This window comes from Miniopterus schreibersii (assembly GCF_964146895.1).
Source record: "Miniopterus schreibersii genome assembly, chromosome: 14".
Classification (NCBI taxonomy): domain Eukaryota; kingdom Metazoa; phylum Chordata; class Mammalia; order Chiroptera; family Miniopteridae; genus Miniopterus; species Miniopterus schreibersii.
In genome coordinates, this window is record NC_138114.1 from 40,096,294 (window position 1) to 40,116,380 (window position 20,087).

A 20,087-nucleotide genomic window follows, 5' to 3' on the forward strand; every position below is an offset into this window, starting at 1 on the left:
CATGCAAAACCTACTCCAGAAGTAGAAATCTGAGGTATAGAAGACCAGCACACTATGACAATTAATCAGTTTCTGCATACTAGCATAAATGCACAAGGCCCAGAAATGAACTTCTTTTTTATTATTATTTCTCCTTGCTACTGATCCAAATGGTTCAGCTTGACAGAGACTTTATATTGCTTTAACAGTGTTCTGAATTGTGCCTGCAGGCAAGACATAGTTATGCAGCTATAACCAACCTATCCATCTGCCAACCAGATTGGAATTCTCCTATCCAAGGCTTCCATTAACCCCCACTGACAGCTCCAAACAGGATTAAGAATTTGGAAGCATAAAAAATAGTTGTTCTTTGCAAATATACACAATCCCTTTGCATTTTGAGAAAGACTGCATCTGTAGTGTTTTATAATTAGTGTTGGACAGTGTGTAGCAGGGGGAAAAAATCTACTTGGCATGTTTTTTTTACTTCTGTCATAGGGAGTAAGGCAGTACTAATGAAAGTCCTGTGTGTTTGATTGTCCCTGAGAGTGCTTGCTTTCTTTTTTTAAAAAAATATATCTTTATTGATTTTGGAGAGAGGAAGGGAGAGGGAAAGAGTTGAAACATCAATGATGAGAGAGTTGTCTTTGTTCGACTGCCTCCTGCACACCCCCAACTGGGGATCAGAGCCCATAACCAGGAATTGAACCTCGATCTCTTGGATCCTAGGTCGATTCTTAACCGCTGAGCCACGCCCGGCTGGGCTGGAGTGCTTTCCATTGTATCTGGTTCCTAGTACTGTGCTATAGTTGGCGTATTACTAGAAAATATCACTTCTTGAAAGCTTTAACTTGTGGATCTTGTTGAAGTTTAGCAGTATGGGGAGGCTTTGCTATGTTTGTGGTTTAATAGAGTATGTCAAATGATAAACGTGCTGGAGAAGCAGTGTTCATGAAAACATGCCCGACAACATTATCGTATGAGGCCCTCCCTAAAACTGGTCCTTGAGTAGGATTCTTCACTCAGCTTCTGAACTTAAGTGACCTAAGTTGTCCCTATTATACTCTAGAGGGTTGATTAAAATTTGTTTGAACACACACATATATACGCAGAGTATTTTATTTATGTCACCTTTCATTGAAGAGTTTGAATGATTTTTATGTAGCTAAATTACCTTTTAACCTTGTAGAAGTATAAGTGTTTCTACTTTTGAAAATTGTAAATCATATATTTGGAGGCTATAATTAGCTCCAAATCATATAAGTGAATGGGAAAAATATTAATCCAATTACTAATTTACCGGTCAAGCCCACTATATGATGTTTACAACCAGCTATTAGAAATCGGTGTCAAGACTTTTTTCTTCATGTGGGTTGTCATTTACATGATAATGAACAAATCATTCCATTTAAAAATGTGTTCATAATCTGAGTTATAATTTACCTGCTTTGCTAAAATGATATAATTTCCCTGGTTACAGAGTCCTTTGAATTCTCTCAAAGAAGAATGTGTGGTATAGGTGGAAAATGTTGCTTTTAGTTTGGGAGCTGGTTATTTTATTTATAATAGATGTCTATTCAAACAGGCTCAGGCTCTGTTGCACCACCCAACCTTGAGCAAGATGCTTACTCAAAGATTATTATAAGTCATTTTGAGTGGCTTGACTTTTCATCATTGTGTAAATTAGTTTAGTTTTTCATTTGATTATATAATCAACTCTTAATTATTCACGTCATCAGGAGAGTGTGTTCGAATAGATAACTGAAAACAGTAAATAAGCCACTTACTAGATCATCGAGAATATTGCCCCATCCATGAAACTGCTGTTTGTTACTTCAAAACCTGTCTAACTTATTGTTTTAGACACTCTGAAAAGTTAAGAATGCTTTGTTTATCCACAGAAGAACTTTTCCTTCTTAATCAAGGGTCTGCATACTATCCATAAAAGACCAGATAATAAACATTTGTGGCTTTGTGGGCCATAGGATCTCTGTCATCACCACTCACTTCTGCCATTGTAATGTGAAAGCAGCCATTGACAGAAGGCAAATGAATAGAATGGCTAAGTTTCAATAAAACTTTATTTGCAAAAAACCCTTTATTTAAAGCACCGTTTGCGAACTCCTAAATTTTCATATTGGCATTGTAAGTGGTGGGATGGTAGGACTGTAGTTGGACTGTCACTTTGAAGTGTCTCTGCTATGAAAATCATTTTTAAAGCTAGCTGGACAGTGTGGGTATAGGGTTTCAATTATTTATTAAGCCCTTATTATCTATCTATTATCCAGTGTGTTGGGAGATAGAGGGAGCCACAAAGACTTTGCCCAATAAGCTTTCAGTCTTACTGGGTAGTTGAGCATAACATGCAAACATTTATCTAAGTGTCAATTGTGTGGACCAAGATTAAAATGTTAAGGAATTTCCAGTAGAGTAAAATGGGGTAATTTTATGGTTTTCTAGAGATGACAGTTGAAATTCATTTTAAGAATGGGTAGGGCTTGGATAGATTAAGTAATTTTCTTGTGTTTATAATTGTAGAGTGAACTAGACTAGAATTAAAGGCTCTTCCAACCTGAAAGTTTTAAGATCATATCACATATTTATGAGATTATGAAGAGACTTGCTTAACTAGGGCAGAAAATGTATGTTGAAGGAAGTAAGGATGTAATGCAGCAGAAAATTCTGTAATGTCTTGAAAACCAGGCCCAGAACTTATTTTATTTTAGAAACCAAGAGCCACTAAAAGATTTTGAGAAAAAAAGACCACCATGACAGTAGTGGTATTTAAGAAAGATTAATCTTCCCAGCCAGCGTAGCTCAGTGGTTGAGCATCTACCTATGATCCAGGAGATCGAGGTTCAATCCCTGGTCAGGGCACATGTCCAGGTTGCGGGCTCTATCCCTGGCGGGGGGCACACATGCAGGAGGCAGCCGATCAATGACTCTCTCATCATTGATATTTTTATCTCTCCCTCTCTGAAATCAATAAAAACATTAAAAAAATAAAAAAAGAAAGATTAATCTGGCAATAGTATTTAACCCAACAAACATTTAAAACTCACATCATATTCTCAAGCTTTGTGCTAAGACACTGGAAAATGAAGATGAAAAAGAAGCTGGCCCTGCCATGAAAGAAATTACAGTGTAGGTGGGGGATAAGAAACTCATTCATATAGAGATATAACATAGCAAGATAGAATATAAAGATAAGTGCCAAAATATAAATAAAATGCTAATTCAAAGTAATTTCAACTGGGGCTAGAATAGAATGAAGGGGGGCAGGAGATAAGCATAGGCTTCTCAGAGAAGGTATCACATCATTGGACTTTTGAATCAGTATTTTAGTAGATAAAGAGATTAGAAAAGAAGACTATTATAGACTGAGGAAATAGAATTAGCAAAAGCACAGAGATGTTTTTCTTATTTTGGAGAATGATAAATAATGTCATGTAAATGGTGCGAGAGACTTTGATGAAAAGTTGGCCAGATTGTGGATGCTATACTAAGAAGTTTGTTTGTACTTAAAACTGACAGAACCGTAAAAGGTTTTTGAGCAGGGGAATAATGTCTTTTTAGAATGATGATTCTGACAATATTGTATAGAAGAGATCAGATAAAGATTTAGGCGAGGATATCAGAAGGCTATCTTAATAGTAATATCACTGGTAAGAGGTGTTGTTAGTCTAGAGTAGGAGCAGTGGAAATGCAAAACTATTAAAATAGATGATTCACAGGAAAACAGAGACCTATTCAAAGAAAAAAGAGGGGATGGGGAAGTAAAAATTGACTAAGGATTTAAGTGTGGGATGGAAAGCAAAGTTTGAAGGGTAAGAGCTGGCCTAGGATGGGTGAGAATGATAAAAGAGTGTTTTAAATTTCGGTATGTTGATGTTGAGACAGTTTTAAATTTATCATCTGAGTACTTTTTTGATATGATTCTTTTTTCTTTTCATTCAACTCCAGGTTACTTCTGGAAACATTTTATCCAAAATACACCCCTGAGATCTAATATATGAGCTTTAGCAATATTTCACTTTATTGACTTTTTCCTACCCAAACTTCTGTTACAATGAATGCAGGAGTTACAACCCAAATGCTTTCAGTTTGAAGTTAAATTCATAGTTTTCAGTGAGCTTTTATTCTGCCCCTTTTAATTCTATGCTAGTAAAGTACTGAGCTAAGAGATAAATATTTGAATTAATATTAAAGGTATAACAAGTTCTATAGCTTTTTTTTTAATATATCTTTTTTGATTTCAGAGAGGAAGGGGAGAGGGAGAGATAGAAACATCAATGATGAGTCATTGATTGGCTGCCTCCTGCACGCCCTCCACTAGGGATTGAGCCCACAACCCCGACATGTGCCCTGACCAGGAATTGAACTGTGATCTCCTGGATCCTAGGTTGATGCTCAACCTCTGAGCCGGGCCGGCCCGGGCTATTATAGCACCTTTCTTCAGAAATGTTTTAGTATAATGCTACAATAGTGTTACTCCAGGACTATACATATTTTTCAAGTAATTTACCACAATGAAACTTTCCATCTGAATGTTGTAAATGGATTCTGAGCAGTCAGATTTTTCTAGCTGGCTCAGGGTTAAGTGGTAGAATATAACTTATTTACATTTGATGGATTTTTCCTCCCAATATTTATTTTTCACTTATCTGACTTCTATTTTTTTATTTCTTAACATATTTTCTTCTGGGTTTCATCTATTTTGTTAATTTTTATTTTGACATAATTTCGGATTTACAGAAAAGTTAAAGGACTAGTACAAAGAATCCCTTTAGACTTTTTATACAGATACTCCATGTTAACATGTTACCACGTTTGATTTATCTCTTATTTATACATATACATGTATACACTCACATCCACTTATTTTTCTGAACCATTTGAAAGTTACAGATATAATGTCCCTTTACCCCTAAATGTGTTTTTTTTTAAATTTATCTTTATTGTTGAAAGTATTACAGATATCCCTCTTTTCTCCCCCATTAATCCCCTCCACCCCACATCCACCCCACCCCTATGCCTTCCCCATAGCAGTGTCTGTGTCAATAGGTTATGCATATAAAACATAAATGTTTAATTGTATTTTTCCAAAAATCAAGGACATTCTTTTTTTCTTTTTTTTAATCCTCACCTGAGGATGTTTTTGATTTTAGAGAGAGAGGAAGGGAGGGGAAAGAGAAAGAGGGAGAGGGAGAGGGAGAGGGGGAGGGGGAGGGAGAGGGGGAGGGGGAGAGGGAGAGGGAGGGGGAGAGGGAGAGGGAGAGGGAGAGGGACAGGGAGAGGGAGAGGGAGAGGGACAGGGACAGGGAGAGGGAGAGGGAGAGGGAGAGGGACAGGGAGAGGGAGAGGGAGAGGGAGAGGGAGAGAAACATCAGTTGGCTCTCTCCCATATGCACTCCGAACAGGGATCAAAGCCAAAACCTAGGTATGTGCCCTGACCAGCAATCAAACCCTCAACCTTTCCGTGTACAGGTTGACTCTCCAACCAACTGAGCCATACTGGCCAGGACAAGGACACTATTTTAAATAATCAGTACAAATTATCCAAAATCAGGAAATTGAATGTATAAGCAAACTATGGTACATTCATACAATGATACTGGTTGGCAATGAAAAGAACTGATATATGCAACAACACAAATGAATCTCAAATATATTATGCTAAGTGAAAAAAGACAGGCTCTAAAAATTACATACTGTATGTTTCCATTTTATGACATTTTGGAAAAGGCAGTTTTGAGACAAAAAATAAAAAGTTGTTATTGGGAAAAGGGGTTGACTATGAAAAGGCAGTGCAAGAGAATTTGGAGAGTGATGGAACTGTTTTACATCTTAGTTGTGGTGGAAGTTATACAACTGTATGCTTCTGTCAAAACTCATAGAACTATACACCAAAAAAAGAATGAATTTTTCTTTATGTAAATTTCAAAAGGGGGGAAACAATCAGGAAATTAATATTGATACCATGTTATTAGCTTATCTAAATACCTTATTCAAATTTTTCCAGTTCCAGTAATGTCATTTATACCATTCTGTCATAATACCTGCCCAGTAGTTAGGCATCAAAATCAAATAAACCAGAGGGTCAGGAAGAAGAGAATTGTGGATATGGGCTAGATGGTTACTATTTATTCTGTTACCTCAGATCACTATTTTTCACTGTATAATTCAGTATAGAGGAATTTACCATCAATTTTGTTATAGCCCCCAAAATCTCAGATCACAAATTGTATTCATTTGTCATGTCTCTTTAGTTTCCTTTTAACTAGAAACTGTTCCTTAGTCTTTCTTTGTATTTCATGACCTTGACATTTTTTGTTAAGTACAGACTTTATAGGATGTCCCTCAATTTGGTTCAGTCTGATGTTTTCTCATGATCAGATTGAGGTTATGTGTTTCTGGCGAGGTTATCTCAGCAGTAATGATGTGTTCTTCTCAGTACATCATATCAAGAGGCACATAATGTTAAGATGGTATCTGCCAAATCTCTCCACTGTGAGGTTACTATTTTTCCTTTTGTAATTATTAAATATCTTATGGAAAAATGTTTTGGCATTAGGTAACTATACTGTTATTTGTCTTTCACCTGCTAATTCATGTGATGAGTCTTGCTTGCATTAATTAGTTACCCTTAAATAGAACTTATTGGACATAATTTAGTTTGATGACCCAGCGCAGTTGTGAAGATTGCTTATTAGGATGCATCATAGTTAAATATACAAGGAATAACTGTGCTGCTGAACTCTTCTGGGTGATATTGGAGAGTGCACAGGTTTTGAGAATCAGAGGTGACCACTTAGGTATACATGGCTTAGGTATACATGGCTATTTCATGTATACCTCTACCCTCAAGACTGTAAAGCTATTCCTCTCTTATTCACTGGCTTTTTGGCTTTCCTCTTCACTATTGGGAGGGTACTTTACTCCTTGCTCCTGATACCATGACTGTTTAATGTCACTACCTCTATTTTATATAACAGCATAGTTGAATTTTTTGTATTGATTTGCTTTCTCATGATGGGTGGTCTAGGGTAAAAAATGTTGCATCAGTCTATCCAAAAAGAACTAGTTATAACAAGTTTGTTTTTCTCTTTTTCCTGTTTAAGCGTGTGTGCATGTATAAAATCTCCTTTGCCTTGATGGGAAGGAAAGGAGCTTCTCTACAGCTCCGTGTTCTGCTCTCAGGCAGTAATTATCCTTTAAGCTCCCTTCACCTTTTCATACCTTAGATGCTCTCATAATACCCACTCAATAGTTCCTCTTCTAAATCAGATAAAATAGAGGGTCAGGAAGAAGAAAATTGTGGATATGGGCTAGATAGTTACTATTCATCCTATTAGAGTTCAGATCACTATTTTTCACTGTGTAATTTAGTGTAGAGAATTTACCATCAGTTTTGTTTCATCCCAAGCACCTGTAGAATAAAAATGTAATTTATAATATCTTTAGTATAACAAACTTCCACCGAAAAGTAATTAGGATTCCAAGTTTATTATGATGACATTTTAACAAAACATAATTCATTTTGAAATTCAGGATCTTACATTGAATTAAATAGGTTTTGATTATCAGAAAAGGTATTTTATTTAAAGAAAGGCGCAACTTCTGGGGAATAATTACTTGTAAATTATAAGTTTATAATTGAATACTGGCTTAATTGAATACAGTTATAATTGAATACTGGCATAATTGAATAGTTATAATTGAATACTGGCTTAAGTTTTTATTATATAAGACATTTAATTTTAGTATTTAAAACAGTGATTTATACTTTAAAAAAAGAATTTAATACAGGCATACCTTGGAGATATTGCGGGTTTGGTTCCAGACCACCGTGATGATGAGTATCGCAGTAAAGCATGCCATAATCTTTTTGCTGGTGGAGTCTCTTGCCTTCAGTTTGTATTAAGATTTTGCCGTCATACAAATTGACCTTTGCCCTCCTTTGATTCTCTTATAATGCCATATATTGCTAGTTTCCTTACTTGGAATGTTTAATAGTCATTAACTATATCTCTTCCTCATTTTTTTGTAGTCAGTCTACATTCCTTTTTTTCAAAACAGGGAAAAAAGCAGTTAGAACTCTTAAGTTATCGAGTCTCTGTCCTTTGCTTGTACCATAGCATGTTTTTTCTTCTTTGTCTTAATTTTAGGGACCTTAACCTTAAAGTGACCATCACAAATGTAAAATATCAAGTTAAACCTCCCAAGAGATTTCTGTCCAACAGGAACACCTTAGTTCCAACAGTGTGCAAAGGAACAGTACTGGCCTGTCAAGCCAACTAAAGGTAATGCATGAAGCACACATAGATGTTAGCCACAGGTGCAAGGGCCTTTAAATGATACTGTATACATATGGTATTTATCCTTTAATAATATAATTGTTACAAACCAAAAAAGTATAACTAATATCTAAATTTAAAATACAGCTATGATCCTATATTGATTTCATCCTACTAATGATTTCATACCTGTATGAAAATTTTCAGGTAAACTCATGTGTATGAAAGAATTTCTGAATCTAAAAATAAAATAACTCACCACTTAGAATATGATGAATATATGTAATATAGTGAATATAGCAGCTGTAAATTTTAAAATATTAACATTACAAATGTAGCTGTGGAAAATAGAACCCAAATAATATGTATCTGTTTGGATTTTCTGTATTTTGCTTTGCAGGTAGTGATTTACATGTGTTGATTACCAGATTTTTCTTCAATTATTTTTTATTGTGATAAAATACACATAACATAAAATTTACCTTCTTAACCACTTTTAAGTGTACAGTTCAGTGGTATTGAATACATTCATTCACCCCCATCCATCTTCATAACTCATTTTATCTTATAAAATTGAAATTCTCTATCCATTAAATAATAACTGTCCATTCACTCTTCCCAGACCCTGGTAACCACCATTCTACTTTTTGTATCTGTGATTTTGACTATTCTAAGTATTTCATATAAGTCTAATCGTACAATATTTATATTTTTGTGACTGGCTCATTTTGCTTAGCGTAATGTTCTAAAGGTTCATCCACGTTGTAGTATGTGTCAGAATCTCCTTCCTTTTTAAGGCTGAATACTATTCCATCATGTATGTGTACCACATTTGGCTTATCCTCTCATCCATCCTTCAGTATGTGGGTTGCTTCCATGTTTTAGCTATTGTGAATAATGCTGCTGTGAACACGATGCACAAATATCTCTTCGAGACCCTGCTTTCAGTTCTTTGGGGTATATAATCAGAAGTAGACTTGTTGGGTCATATGGTAATTCTGCTTTTAATTTTTTGAGGAAATGCCATACTGTTTTCTATAGCAATACATTTCCAAAAAAGTATCATTTTATATTCCCACCAACAGTGCAGAAGAGTTCCAGTTTCTCATCATCCCCACCATTCTTTCTTTGATAGTAGCCTTCTTAATGAATGTGAGGTGATATTTCCTTGTAGTTTTGATTTGCATTTCCAGAATAATTAGCGATGTTGGATATCTTTTTAAGTGCTTTTTGGCCACCTGTATATCTTTAGGTATGTGTCTGTTAAAGTCCTTTGCCCATTTTTGAATTGGGTTGTTTATTTGTTATTGTTGGTTGTTGAGTTTTACAATTTCTCTATATATTCAGGATATTAATCCTTTATCATATAGATGATTTGCAAGCATTTTTTCTGTGGGTTGGTTTTTTTCACTCTGTTGACATTTAGAACTCTAAACTTGCTTTCAAGTGGACTTTTATGCCCCTCTTCTTAAGTATTTCAAAATCCCATTGACATTTTAGGGTCTTCTAGCTGTTTGAGGTGATAGTGGCAAGAATGGACTCTAATCCTAAACTACTGGTTAAATGTTGTTTTGAGTTAAATACTATTCTATTTTTAATAAAGAAAAGAAAATCAAATCTGAGAAGAGGAGGAAGAGCAAGAACTACTTTTTAGGATCCAGACTTTGAGAACTTGTACCTACCAAACATTTACTATAGTTTAAAACTATTTACAAATGAAGGTAACAATGATGGTTTAAGTTTTTGTCAGTTAAGTGTAGCCTAGAACTTTCTTGTGCCCAGTGTCAACCTGCACTTTCAAAAAGCAATAAAGCAGACTTCTAATTAATACATGATCTGCTGGGCAGTGCTTAAATATAGATAAAATACTTTCCACCTAGATCCCTACATACATTTATTTATATACATGGGCATATGTTTTCCTTTACATAAGTATATGTCTGTATGTATATAAATCTTTTAATGAATAAATGCATAAGTATACATGGTATTCTAGCTTACAGAATGTAATTCAGTTTACTCCCACAGAATAAGATGGAAGATAATGAGAAGTGAATTAAAGCTTACTTTCTTTCACAGAATTCCTCAGAGAGAGAAGACTGTAATAATGGCGAACCCCCTAGGAAGATAATACCAGAGAAGAATTCACTTAGACAGGTATGAAATTCAGTCTTACTTAAAATAAAAGGCTACCAACAACAAAACAAAAGACAGGAAACCCTTAATTTGCCATTCGGTAAGCATGGGAGCTTAAATTAAGAGTACTTTGAAGTTGGTGTGGCTATAGCCACCAATTTCAATTAGGTAACATTGTTTTCCCAATCTTTAAAAATATCCTAGGTATCCCTACCGGGTGGCTCCATTGGTAGGAGTGTCGTCCCATACACCAAAAAAGGTTGCAGGTTCCATTCCCAGTCAGGGTTCTTACCGGAGGCAACCAATTAATGTTTCCTCTCTCCCTCCCTCTCTCCCTTCTTCTCTCTCTAAAATCACTAAATATATCCTTGGGTGAGGATTACACACACACACACATACACATATATGTATATATAGACACACACACACACATAAAATATCTTCTAGGTATACAAGCGAAGGACAGTCAGTTGCTTACCAGTAGTGAAAACAAATTCAAAGAAAAGGATTGTTTAGGAAAAAGAACTTGAAATGCTTCTTAAGTGCAGAAGCAGTATAGTTGACTTTAAACCTTATTTTCCCTTTAAGATTCTCCATACATTTAAAAAAATAATCAGAAGGGATCTGCCTATAGTGAGTTAGCTCCTCTCCTTCTAATCTGAACAATATTTGTTGGCCTTTCCTAGACATAAAGGCCATTATTGATCACACTCTCTACAGATAACACATTTAACTTTGAAAGTTCAATTCCATTAGTGCTTTCTTTTAAAAATTAAAATATTTTTTAAAATTTGCTCTTCTCAACTGCCTGTAGCAGCACCCTCTAACATCTTCCATCTCCCACTGACAACAAAAAATTCTTAGTGTTGTCAGAGAATAGGTATAACACCCAGTCTTTTTTTTTTTTTTTTTTGGTCTTTTTAACATGTGCCATCTTTTTTTAAAACTTTAAAAAATTTTTCAATTACACCACCTATTTATTTTTAATTATCTTAATATTGGACAAGATGACCACCAGCAGTTATAATGAGAATAATTTTTATTTACTTGCATTTATGGCATTGTTCTAGGAAAAAGGAGATCTAATATTTGTTGAGTACCCACCATGAACCTGAAACATATTTCATTGACTCCTCATAATAATTTATAAAGTTGTTAGATATGATAATTCATATATTAAGAAAATGGAGGTTTAGAGAGGGTAGATGGCTTATTTAGCTAGTCAGTGATTTGAAACCCAATGTCTCTACCTCCACCTTCTAACTTTAGTTTGTGTACAGTGTTAATTTAGGGGGAAAGTACTTGAAACTGTGACACTCATTTTTTATTTACTGTATGTTATACCTTTATTTGGAGATAACCACCTGATCTGTAAATGTAAATAAATAGAGCAATATTGAATAAGATTAATTTGGAGGTAGAAACAACTGTCAGAAAACAATGACATGACAAAAAGTTTTGGCAACTTTATTTAAGCTAACAAACGAATTTTCACTCTGCAAAGTTATAAATTAATTTTAATAGGCTGATCCAGATGGTCCATTTGGAAAATGGATAGGCTGATCTGTTGAAAATTAAACTAAATTTATCTCTCTCATACTTCAAACTGAAGCAAGAGAGAGAATCGTGCCTATTAAGTCCAGCACATACAGATGGACCAGCAGGTCACACATGGGACTAATCTGATTCATTTAAAAAATAAATGCATACATTATTAAATCATTTTCTACTTGCAAGATCTGTTGTGTGCAGTATTTGAAAGAAATTTAATGTTTTTTATCGCTTTTTTAGCAGGTTTACTTCACTCTCTCCACCTTAATTTAACCATTTTTGCCTTTTTTCCCCTCATAGTGCTCCAAAATGATTTTTCTGATACTGTCACTGTTGAGATCCAAGCTCTGGAGATTAATTAGGTCATGAGGCTCTCCCCACCCCCTTTCTTTGTAAAGGGTTTTATCTCCATTCTCTTTGTGAAGAGCATGAACTCAGTGTTCTTGGAAAGAGAAATGGCCTTTAGAAACAGGGAAGTAGGAGATCCTCCTGGGGCCCTCAGAGGCTTTTAGCTTCTGGGTGTTTTAACAGCCCCATGAATGCAGATTTGTAAATTTATTACAGTGCCATCTGGTTTTTTGCTCGAACCAGATTACTGTTGGCTTGTGTCTGTCTATTGTGGTGGTCACTCCCTAGGAGCTTGCCCTCTCAATCTTAGGGAAGAGCAATGAGTAACAGGGGTCAATAGAAGTGGATCACAGGGCAGCTGTCCAGGACTGCCCTGAACTTGATTACCCCATTGCTGATTTTTTTAAATATAGGACATAATATATAGGCTGTTTAAACTCTCTTTTTTCTATTGCGTGTGACAATAATGAAGTGTCATTTGCTTGTGTTGCCCCCCACACTCCTGCTTTAGTAAAGTTATGCAGATAAAAAGAAACCAAGGCTTCCTTTTACCTAGTATTGATGTAAGTAAGATTTGCTTATAGGCCAGCCCCTTAACTTGAGATTCTTTTGCAGATATTTCTAATGGGATTTCAGGAACTCTTTCACCATTGGTTTTAAAATGCTCAGTTACGCTCTAACAAGTTTAGTAATATTTTAAACTAATTTTATAGATTACATATATTATTCTAAAACATGATTTTACCGTGGTTGATATGATATGGCCACTGTGTGTTAACTTGGAGAGTTATTTAATTATTGGAGGAGCTGAAAAAGGGTTATTACAGTTCTTACAGACATTAAAAGAAGAATGGAATATTATAAACAACTTTAAACCAAAAATTTGGCAACTTAGATGAAATGGACAAATTCCTTAAAAAATACAATTTACTGAAACCAACACAAGGTGAAACAAAAATTGAATAGCCCCATGTCTGAAAGAAATTTCATTTAATTAACTATCAAAAGTCCCATATGGTTTCACTGGTGAATTCTATCAAACATTTAAGGAATAAATAACACCAATCTTTTACAAATTCTTTCAGAATAGAGAGAAGAAAAGAACACCTCCTGGTTTGTATTATGAGGCCACCATAACCATAATTCTAAAACCTGACAAAGATATTAGCAGAAAAAGAAAATATTGAAGGAGAAAGCCAGGAGACATTACTTCCTGCATCACCCAGTCATTTTGTATACCCGCTTTTCCATTCAACATCAGAAGGCAGGAGAGTTGAGGGGTGGAGGGGCATGGCTGGGAGAAGCAATGTTACCTTTTAATTTTCTAAGTTTCAGAATAATCTTACCTCTTAGCATTTAAGTAAGGTGTGAACTTTTATTTAAAGGATGTACAAAGTAGCCACAATTTTTTCTACTTTTATTCCTAAAATGTGAAGCCAAGGAAACTATAGTAACTGTGTTTATAGCTTTTATTCATATCTGCAAACAAGGGCAAAGGCCTGGGAGGATACATGAAAGTACTCATTACTTTTTTAAAATGTAGCCTTACAACATGCAACTCCTTCTTTGCTTCACGTTGGCGCTAATAGGATCTGTCAGCCCTGCCTTTCTCTGTAATTGAGTAAATTGTGACCTCTGTCTAATCCTCCCCCCATCCCCCATTCCCTTTGTGTATGTGTCCACTTACCATCCTGAGGACGTGGGCAGTGATAAATAAAGCATTGAGTAGAGCTCTCTCAACGCTTTGAAAGCAGCATGATGCCAGCCCTCTAGTTATATTTCTTTAAGTGTTTACGTTTTTCTGTATTCTTTCTCTTGTGTAGCTGGAACCCTGGGGATGCAAAGCCATGAGAGAGGCCAAGAAGCTAACAAAGTAGCTGTCTCCCTTGTTAGCTTGTTCCTTTATTCTTTAAAAACAAGATAAAAACCATCTGGCTCAGGGCATTACATTTTCCTCCCCCATGCACCTCTATAGATGGAGACTTCACCTGCAGTGAGGGTTTACATTGATTAGGGAGGGAGCAGTAATTCAAGCTTCCATCCTCTTCAAGGATACTTTGCAGTCTTTAAAGGTGCTGACCCACTGAGTTAAACTGTCAAGGGAGGATAAAAAAGTATCTTCATCCCAGGAGGTAACAGCTGCCAGGTTTTCAACACCTTGCACACTGCTGGAAAAATGTCACAATTGTCAGCTGAAAGAAAAATGACTCCGTTGTTATCTTCTGTTAATGACTGGGCCTTATAAAAGGAACTACGTAAGTCTTTAAAAGGAATAAAGTAGCTGTTTTCCTTGCCTAGCACCCACCACCCCCCTCCCCCCAGCCAAATTCCTGTGTTGTTCTAAATATTACCTTGGAGGAGATCCACACAAAAACAGCAGTGAAGAACTTAAAGTGAAAACACCCAGCGTAAGCCTGGAAGTGACTGGCATAGCTCCTTTATACAGTTGGATGAGTAGGAGGATAAAGTACATCACTGACATGGAAAACGGCATTATAATGTGTATTAACAAAACAATGGCAACAACGAAAAGTCATTCATAAGCCAGTGAACTGAGAGAAAACATACTGTATTTCTGCTCTTTGGAGGACAATTTGTTTTCAAGCAGCATCCAGATGGGTAAATACCACAACGTTTCTTTTTTCAGGAGAGCCACTTCTTTTCATTCTTTAAAAACAAACTCACTTATTTACTTCCTTTAATAGTTCTGCTATGCTTTATATGATTTCATTTCCTTTTTTCTGATTTGATTGATGAGGGGGAAAGGTTTAATGAAGTCCCTGATATCAGGCAGGCAGGGTATTTTTTCTATTTGTTTTAGGTTAGTCATTTTAATTGTATTGAGTAATTAGAAGGTACACACAGCCAAGGGAGCTTTGTTCTGATAATTGCTCAAGAAAACCCGTTCTCTGTCTGCCAGTTGCTTTGTGTTAAGACATTTCTCCCCCTAGTGGCAGTAGTAAGCACTTTGACTTGGCAGTAGGCAAGGTGTAATTGCAATGTGACAAACTATGCTTAAGGGACTATCTTGTAAATACTTTAGTTTGGGGTTTGGCATTATTTCATTATATATGTGTGGTTTTTTTCCCCTATGAAACTTCCTACCTCCCTTTCCGCCCCCCCTGAAGTGCTTTGGGCTTTGGATGGAAAAAAATTGCCTGAGATGTTTATTAAAAAAAACAACAAAACACGGTGCATCCTGGGTAATGTTTTGCAGCTTGACTTAATTTTAGTCATCTGTTTTAATTACCTATTTATAAAAATGCTTTTGCATTTGTAGACATTATTTAATACTTTGGAAGAAGCACCTCATTTGAAATAAATAAATAAATTGTATTTATTTTAAACAGTACATGGAAAAGACCTTAAAGGTAATTAATGTAGGTCTCTTAAGTAAGACAAAAGTGATCTTTCCAAGTCTGATGAAGTGATTTGTTTATTTAACTTCCCACTTCGGCTGAATCCTTCAGAGTCCAATAACTTTTTTAAAAAAACATGGTTTGGCAGTTTGTGTCTAGCTACAAAAACCCTTCTTCAAAAAGCGGCAATTTAATAACCAGCTTTCTTAAAATTACTTGGAGGAAGGAAGACTATATAGTGGGTTGGTGTTTTCTTTTATTTTTATTTCAGTGTAATCATGCTTTGATAAATTGTGTAATCACTGACTTAGTAGAAAAAATATTATTGAACTCCTGGGTTGCAATGACCATAAAAAGTGTATTTTCATATAGAGACTTGAGGTATTGTGAATAAATTATAAAGGAAACAGCTTATATGCTGGTTGAAGTGCATATGGGCCCAATTCATTTTGTGTTCAGTGCTAAATCTGGATGTACCATTAAAAAAAGAAAAAAAGAAAGAAAATGGGCTGGTGGGGGTAGCCTATTGTGCCCAGTTGTATGAGTGCTTAAAAAACCTGCCCTAAGAGCAATATGGAATGAGATCAGATAGAGCTTTGCATCTATTGAATGAGATTCGGTAGATTTGTGTGACATTTTTAAAGCCCAGTCCCAGCTTTCCTAAATGTCGCTTTGTAGTTTGCCTTTTCTGCCCATATCCTTGCTGGGGACTTGATTTGATGTAACCATATATCTGACGGTCCCTGTCTCCCTCTTCCCCATCCCCCAATCACTAGCCATTTTCATTATACTATATCTTGTTTTGCTATAGGGCTGCTGAACAGATTTCTTAAGCAGCTTTTTGCAAGGTTAAAAGAATGCAGCCTAGTAACAAGTTTGTGTCATTTTAAATATATACCTTCTAGTAAATAAGGAGAAGTCTGGCAATCAATCCCTTTTAGTGTGTTATATGTTTCACCTGACAACTAAACCTTCTATTGATTAGCCATTACTTTGTTAGATAATCCTATGTCATTGAATCCATTGTAAAAAATTAAACTCTTTAAAATGTTTTACCCTAGCAGCAGTGTGAAAATTGAAAACTTGTTCAGAATTACAGCCTGCTTTCACAAAGGTAGTTTTCAGCAAGGCATCTTACTGGTTTACACTTATGTGCTTTATATGCAATATAAAAACGTATTAAAGTACTCCAACGCAAAACTCTGCCTCTGGTTCAGCAGTGAAGCTACCTTTTCAGATGTTGCATGGGGACAGAACCTATCTTGCTTGTGGCTGTTATACTCACTAGTTTAATGATAACCTGGAAGGAGTCTTATAATAGTAATATATTGAATGTAAAATATTGAATTTTTTAGCCTTTTTATCCCAAGGTGATCTAAGAACTGTGACAGGTTTTAGTTTACTAACCTATGTAACTTCCTTGGGAGATAAACAGGATCATTTGCCCATTTTACAGATGGAATGTCTAGAAAATAAAGGCCCATATGTAGCCTTATTCTGGAAACTTCTACAAGCCTAGAATAGGTTTCCTGAATCTGTCTAATGTTCCCCTGAGTGTGTTATATTCATTTCTAAGGGGAAAAGGAATTTTGTAGGAAAATAAATTAGCTTCCTTCCTGCTGTAACCCCCCCCCCCAGAAAAATAGCATAATATTTTTATTAATTAACTGTACAAATCTCTGGTATTTTCCCCCTAATATGTTAACTGTATACTTTTATATTTTTATTGAAATAAAATTTTCATTCAGTGGATTATGTAAATGTTAATTGCATAAGTCAGTGAATTTTTGATAAGTGTCCACCGTGTAACCACTACTCCAGTCAAGGTATAGAACACTTTCATTACCCAAGAACGTTTCCTTGGTCTCCTTCCCAGACAACTTCCCCAACTCCAATGAATCAAACATGATCAGCTCACTGCCATAGATTAGTTTTGCCTTTTCTAGAATTTCCTGTAATAGAATCATACATTTTGGGGGTCTGACTTACTAAGTGTGTATATGATTCATCTATGCTGTTGTGTATAACAGTAGTTTATTCTCTTATTATATAGTATATTCCATTGAATAAATATACTACAGTTTTTTATTCTTTTGATGGACTCCCAAGCTATTTCCATTTTTATAAATGAAGTTGCTATGAATGTTCTTATATAAAGCTTTTTTGGTGAGCATGTGTTGAATAATTTTTTATGTGCTTGTTGGCTATTCGGATATTTTTTTTGGTGATGTATCTAAGTTTTTTGCCATTTGAACAAATTGGTTTGTCCGTCTTCTTACTGAGTTGTAGAACTAAACTATTGAGTTCTAGATACTGTTCCTTTGTCAGATATGTGTTCTGAATATTCTCTCATAGTCTGTGTCTTGCCAATTTATTCATGGTGTGTTTTGATAAGTCTAATTTTTTAATGAAGCCCCATCTATCAATTCTTAACCTACGACTGTGAATATATTCTTCCAGAAGCTTTATAAGTTTTAGCTTTTACCTTTAAGTCTATGGTCCATCTCAAATTAATTTTGATGTGTTGCAAATTAAATTTGGGATTCATTATTTTCCCATGCTTTCTATTTTTCATTTTTCATTTTTGTAATTCATTTTGCTTATAATAACAAAGATAAAAACATCCCCATGCTTTTTTATCCAGTTGTTTTGGCACCATTGTCAGTGGAATATACTATAGCCAACTGTATAGTTGGCTATATACATCTATTTCTGAACTTCTAGAGCAGAGGCTGCTGTTGGATGAAGAGCACAGGGGGTGAGAGGCTGAGGCTCTGACCAACTCCTACTTCAGTTCCCTACATGACACAGAGGATGAATTCAGGATCCTCTGTTTTTGTTTTGTTAAATCTTCACTCGAGGACATACTCATTGATTTTAGAGTGGGGGAGAGGTTGGAAAGAGGGAGAGAGATGGAGAGGGGGGAGAGAGACAGACAGACAGACATCTATGTGAGAAAGAAACATTTATTGGCTGCTTTCCCACACGTGCCCCAACTGGATCAAGCCTGCAACCCAGGTATGTACCCTGGCTGGAATCGAACTCTCAGTCCTCTGGTGCATGGGATGACTCTCCAACCAACTGAGCCACACCGGTCAGGGCAGGATCCTCTGTTTTTAAAAGTGTCTGTCCTTAACAGGAAATAGAGTCAGCCCTCCATATTCACAGGTTCCACATCCACGGATTCAACCAACCGCAGATCAGAAATATTTGGGGAAGAAAGTTACTTGTTGCTGATGGGTGCTATATAGAGTGGAGCCTGCAGTGGTTGGGTCTAGACTGACCATGTACAGACCTTTTTTCCCTTGTCATTATTCCCTAAACAGTACAGTGTAACTGCTAATTACATAGCATTTACATTCTATTGGATACTGTAAGTAATCTGGAGATGATTTAAAGTATGTGGGAGGATATGCGTAAGTTATTGCAAATATCATGCTATTTATATAAGGGACTTGAGCATCCAAGGATTTTGGTATCCTTGAGTGTGTGTGTGTGTGTTTGGGGGAGAGGGGGTTAAAACAAAGCCCTGGAGAATACCCAGGGATGAATGTGTAACTGTCTTGACTATTTTAACTTCAGTATGTCTTGAAATAGGGTAGTGTGACTCCTCCATATTTTAATTTTAATATTTTATCTAGTCTAGATACTTTGTATTTGTATTTAAATTTTAGAATCAATTTAGCAAAAGTTTTTCAATGCTATTGTAATTTTTTAATTTTGTTTGTTGCTTATTATAGATACAGTTGATTTTTGATTGTTGACCTTATCTCCTGTTATTTGTAAATGAAGACAATTTTCTTTCTTTTCCAACTTATATGCCTTTTACTTCTTTTCCTTGGTTTATTTGAATGTTGAATAGATGTGGTAAGAGGACATCTTTGCCTTGTTTCCAGTCTTAGAGGAACAGTATTTACTCTTTCATCATTGAGTATGATGTTAGTTGAATTTTTTTTTCAGATTTCTTTAATGGGATTGAGTTCCCTTTTGAGTACAAGTTCCCTTTTATTTCTACCTTGCTGAGGTGTTTTTTTAAAAAATTATAAATGGGTGTTTAATTTTTTCAAATGCTTTCCCCCCTTTTATTCTGTTAATATGGTGAATTGCATTAATTGGCTTTAATGATAATTTTTGTGTCTGTGTTCATGAGAAATATGTAGTTTTCTTTCCCTTTTTTTGGGTCAGATTTTGGTGTCAGGGTTATGCTGATCTCATAAAATGGGTTGGGAAGTCTCTTCCTCCATTTTTTAAAAGTGTTTGTGTATGATCTTGGTGTTATTTCTTCCTTAATATTTAATAGAATTCACCAGTGAAACCATCTGGGCCAGTAATTTTTTTCATAGTGGAAAGAATTTAAATATTTTTAATTTATGCAGAATGATTTTCAATAAAAATTTCTATTTTTAAAATAGATATA

At 35.4% G+C, this 20,087-nt stretch overlaps 1 protein-coding gene across 9 annotated transcripts in view; it reads left to right on the forward strand.

Annotated features, from left to right (window-relative positions):
- Nucleotides 1-20,087, forward strand: part of BTRC (beta-transducin repeat containing E3 ubiquitin protein ligase) — a 153,104-nt gene that overhangs the window by 68,484 nt on the left and 64,533 nt on the right. For 6 of the 9 annotated variants that reach the window (XM_081158939.1, XM_081158933.1, XM_081158935.1 and 3 more), the window contains one exon: nt 10,356-10,433. The exons of the other annotated variants lie outside the window; for them this stretch is intronic. In XM_081158939.1, coding sequence (XP_081015065.1) covers nt 10,356-10,433 — 78 coding nt within the window. The remainder of the gene's footprint in view (nt 1-10,355; nt 10,434-20,087) is intronic. 9 annotated transcript variants of the gene reach the window in all.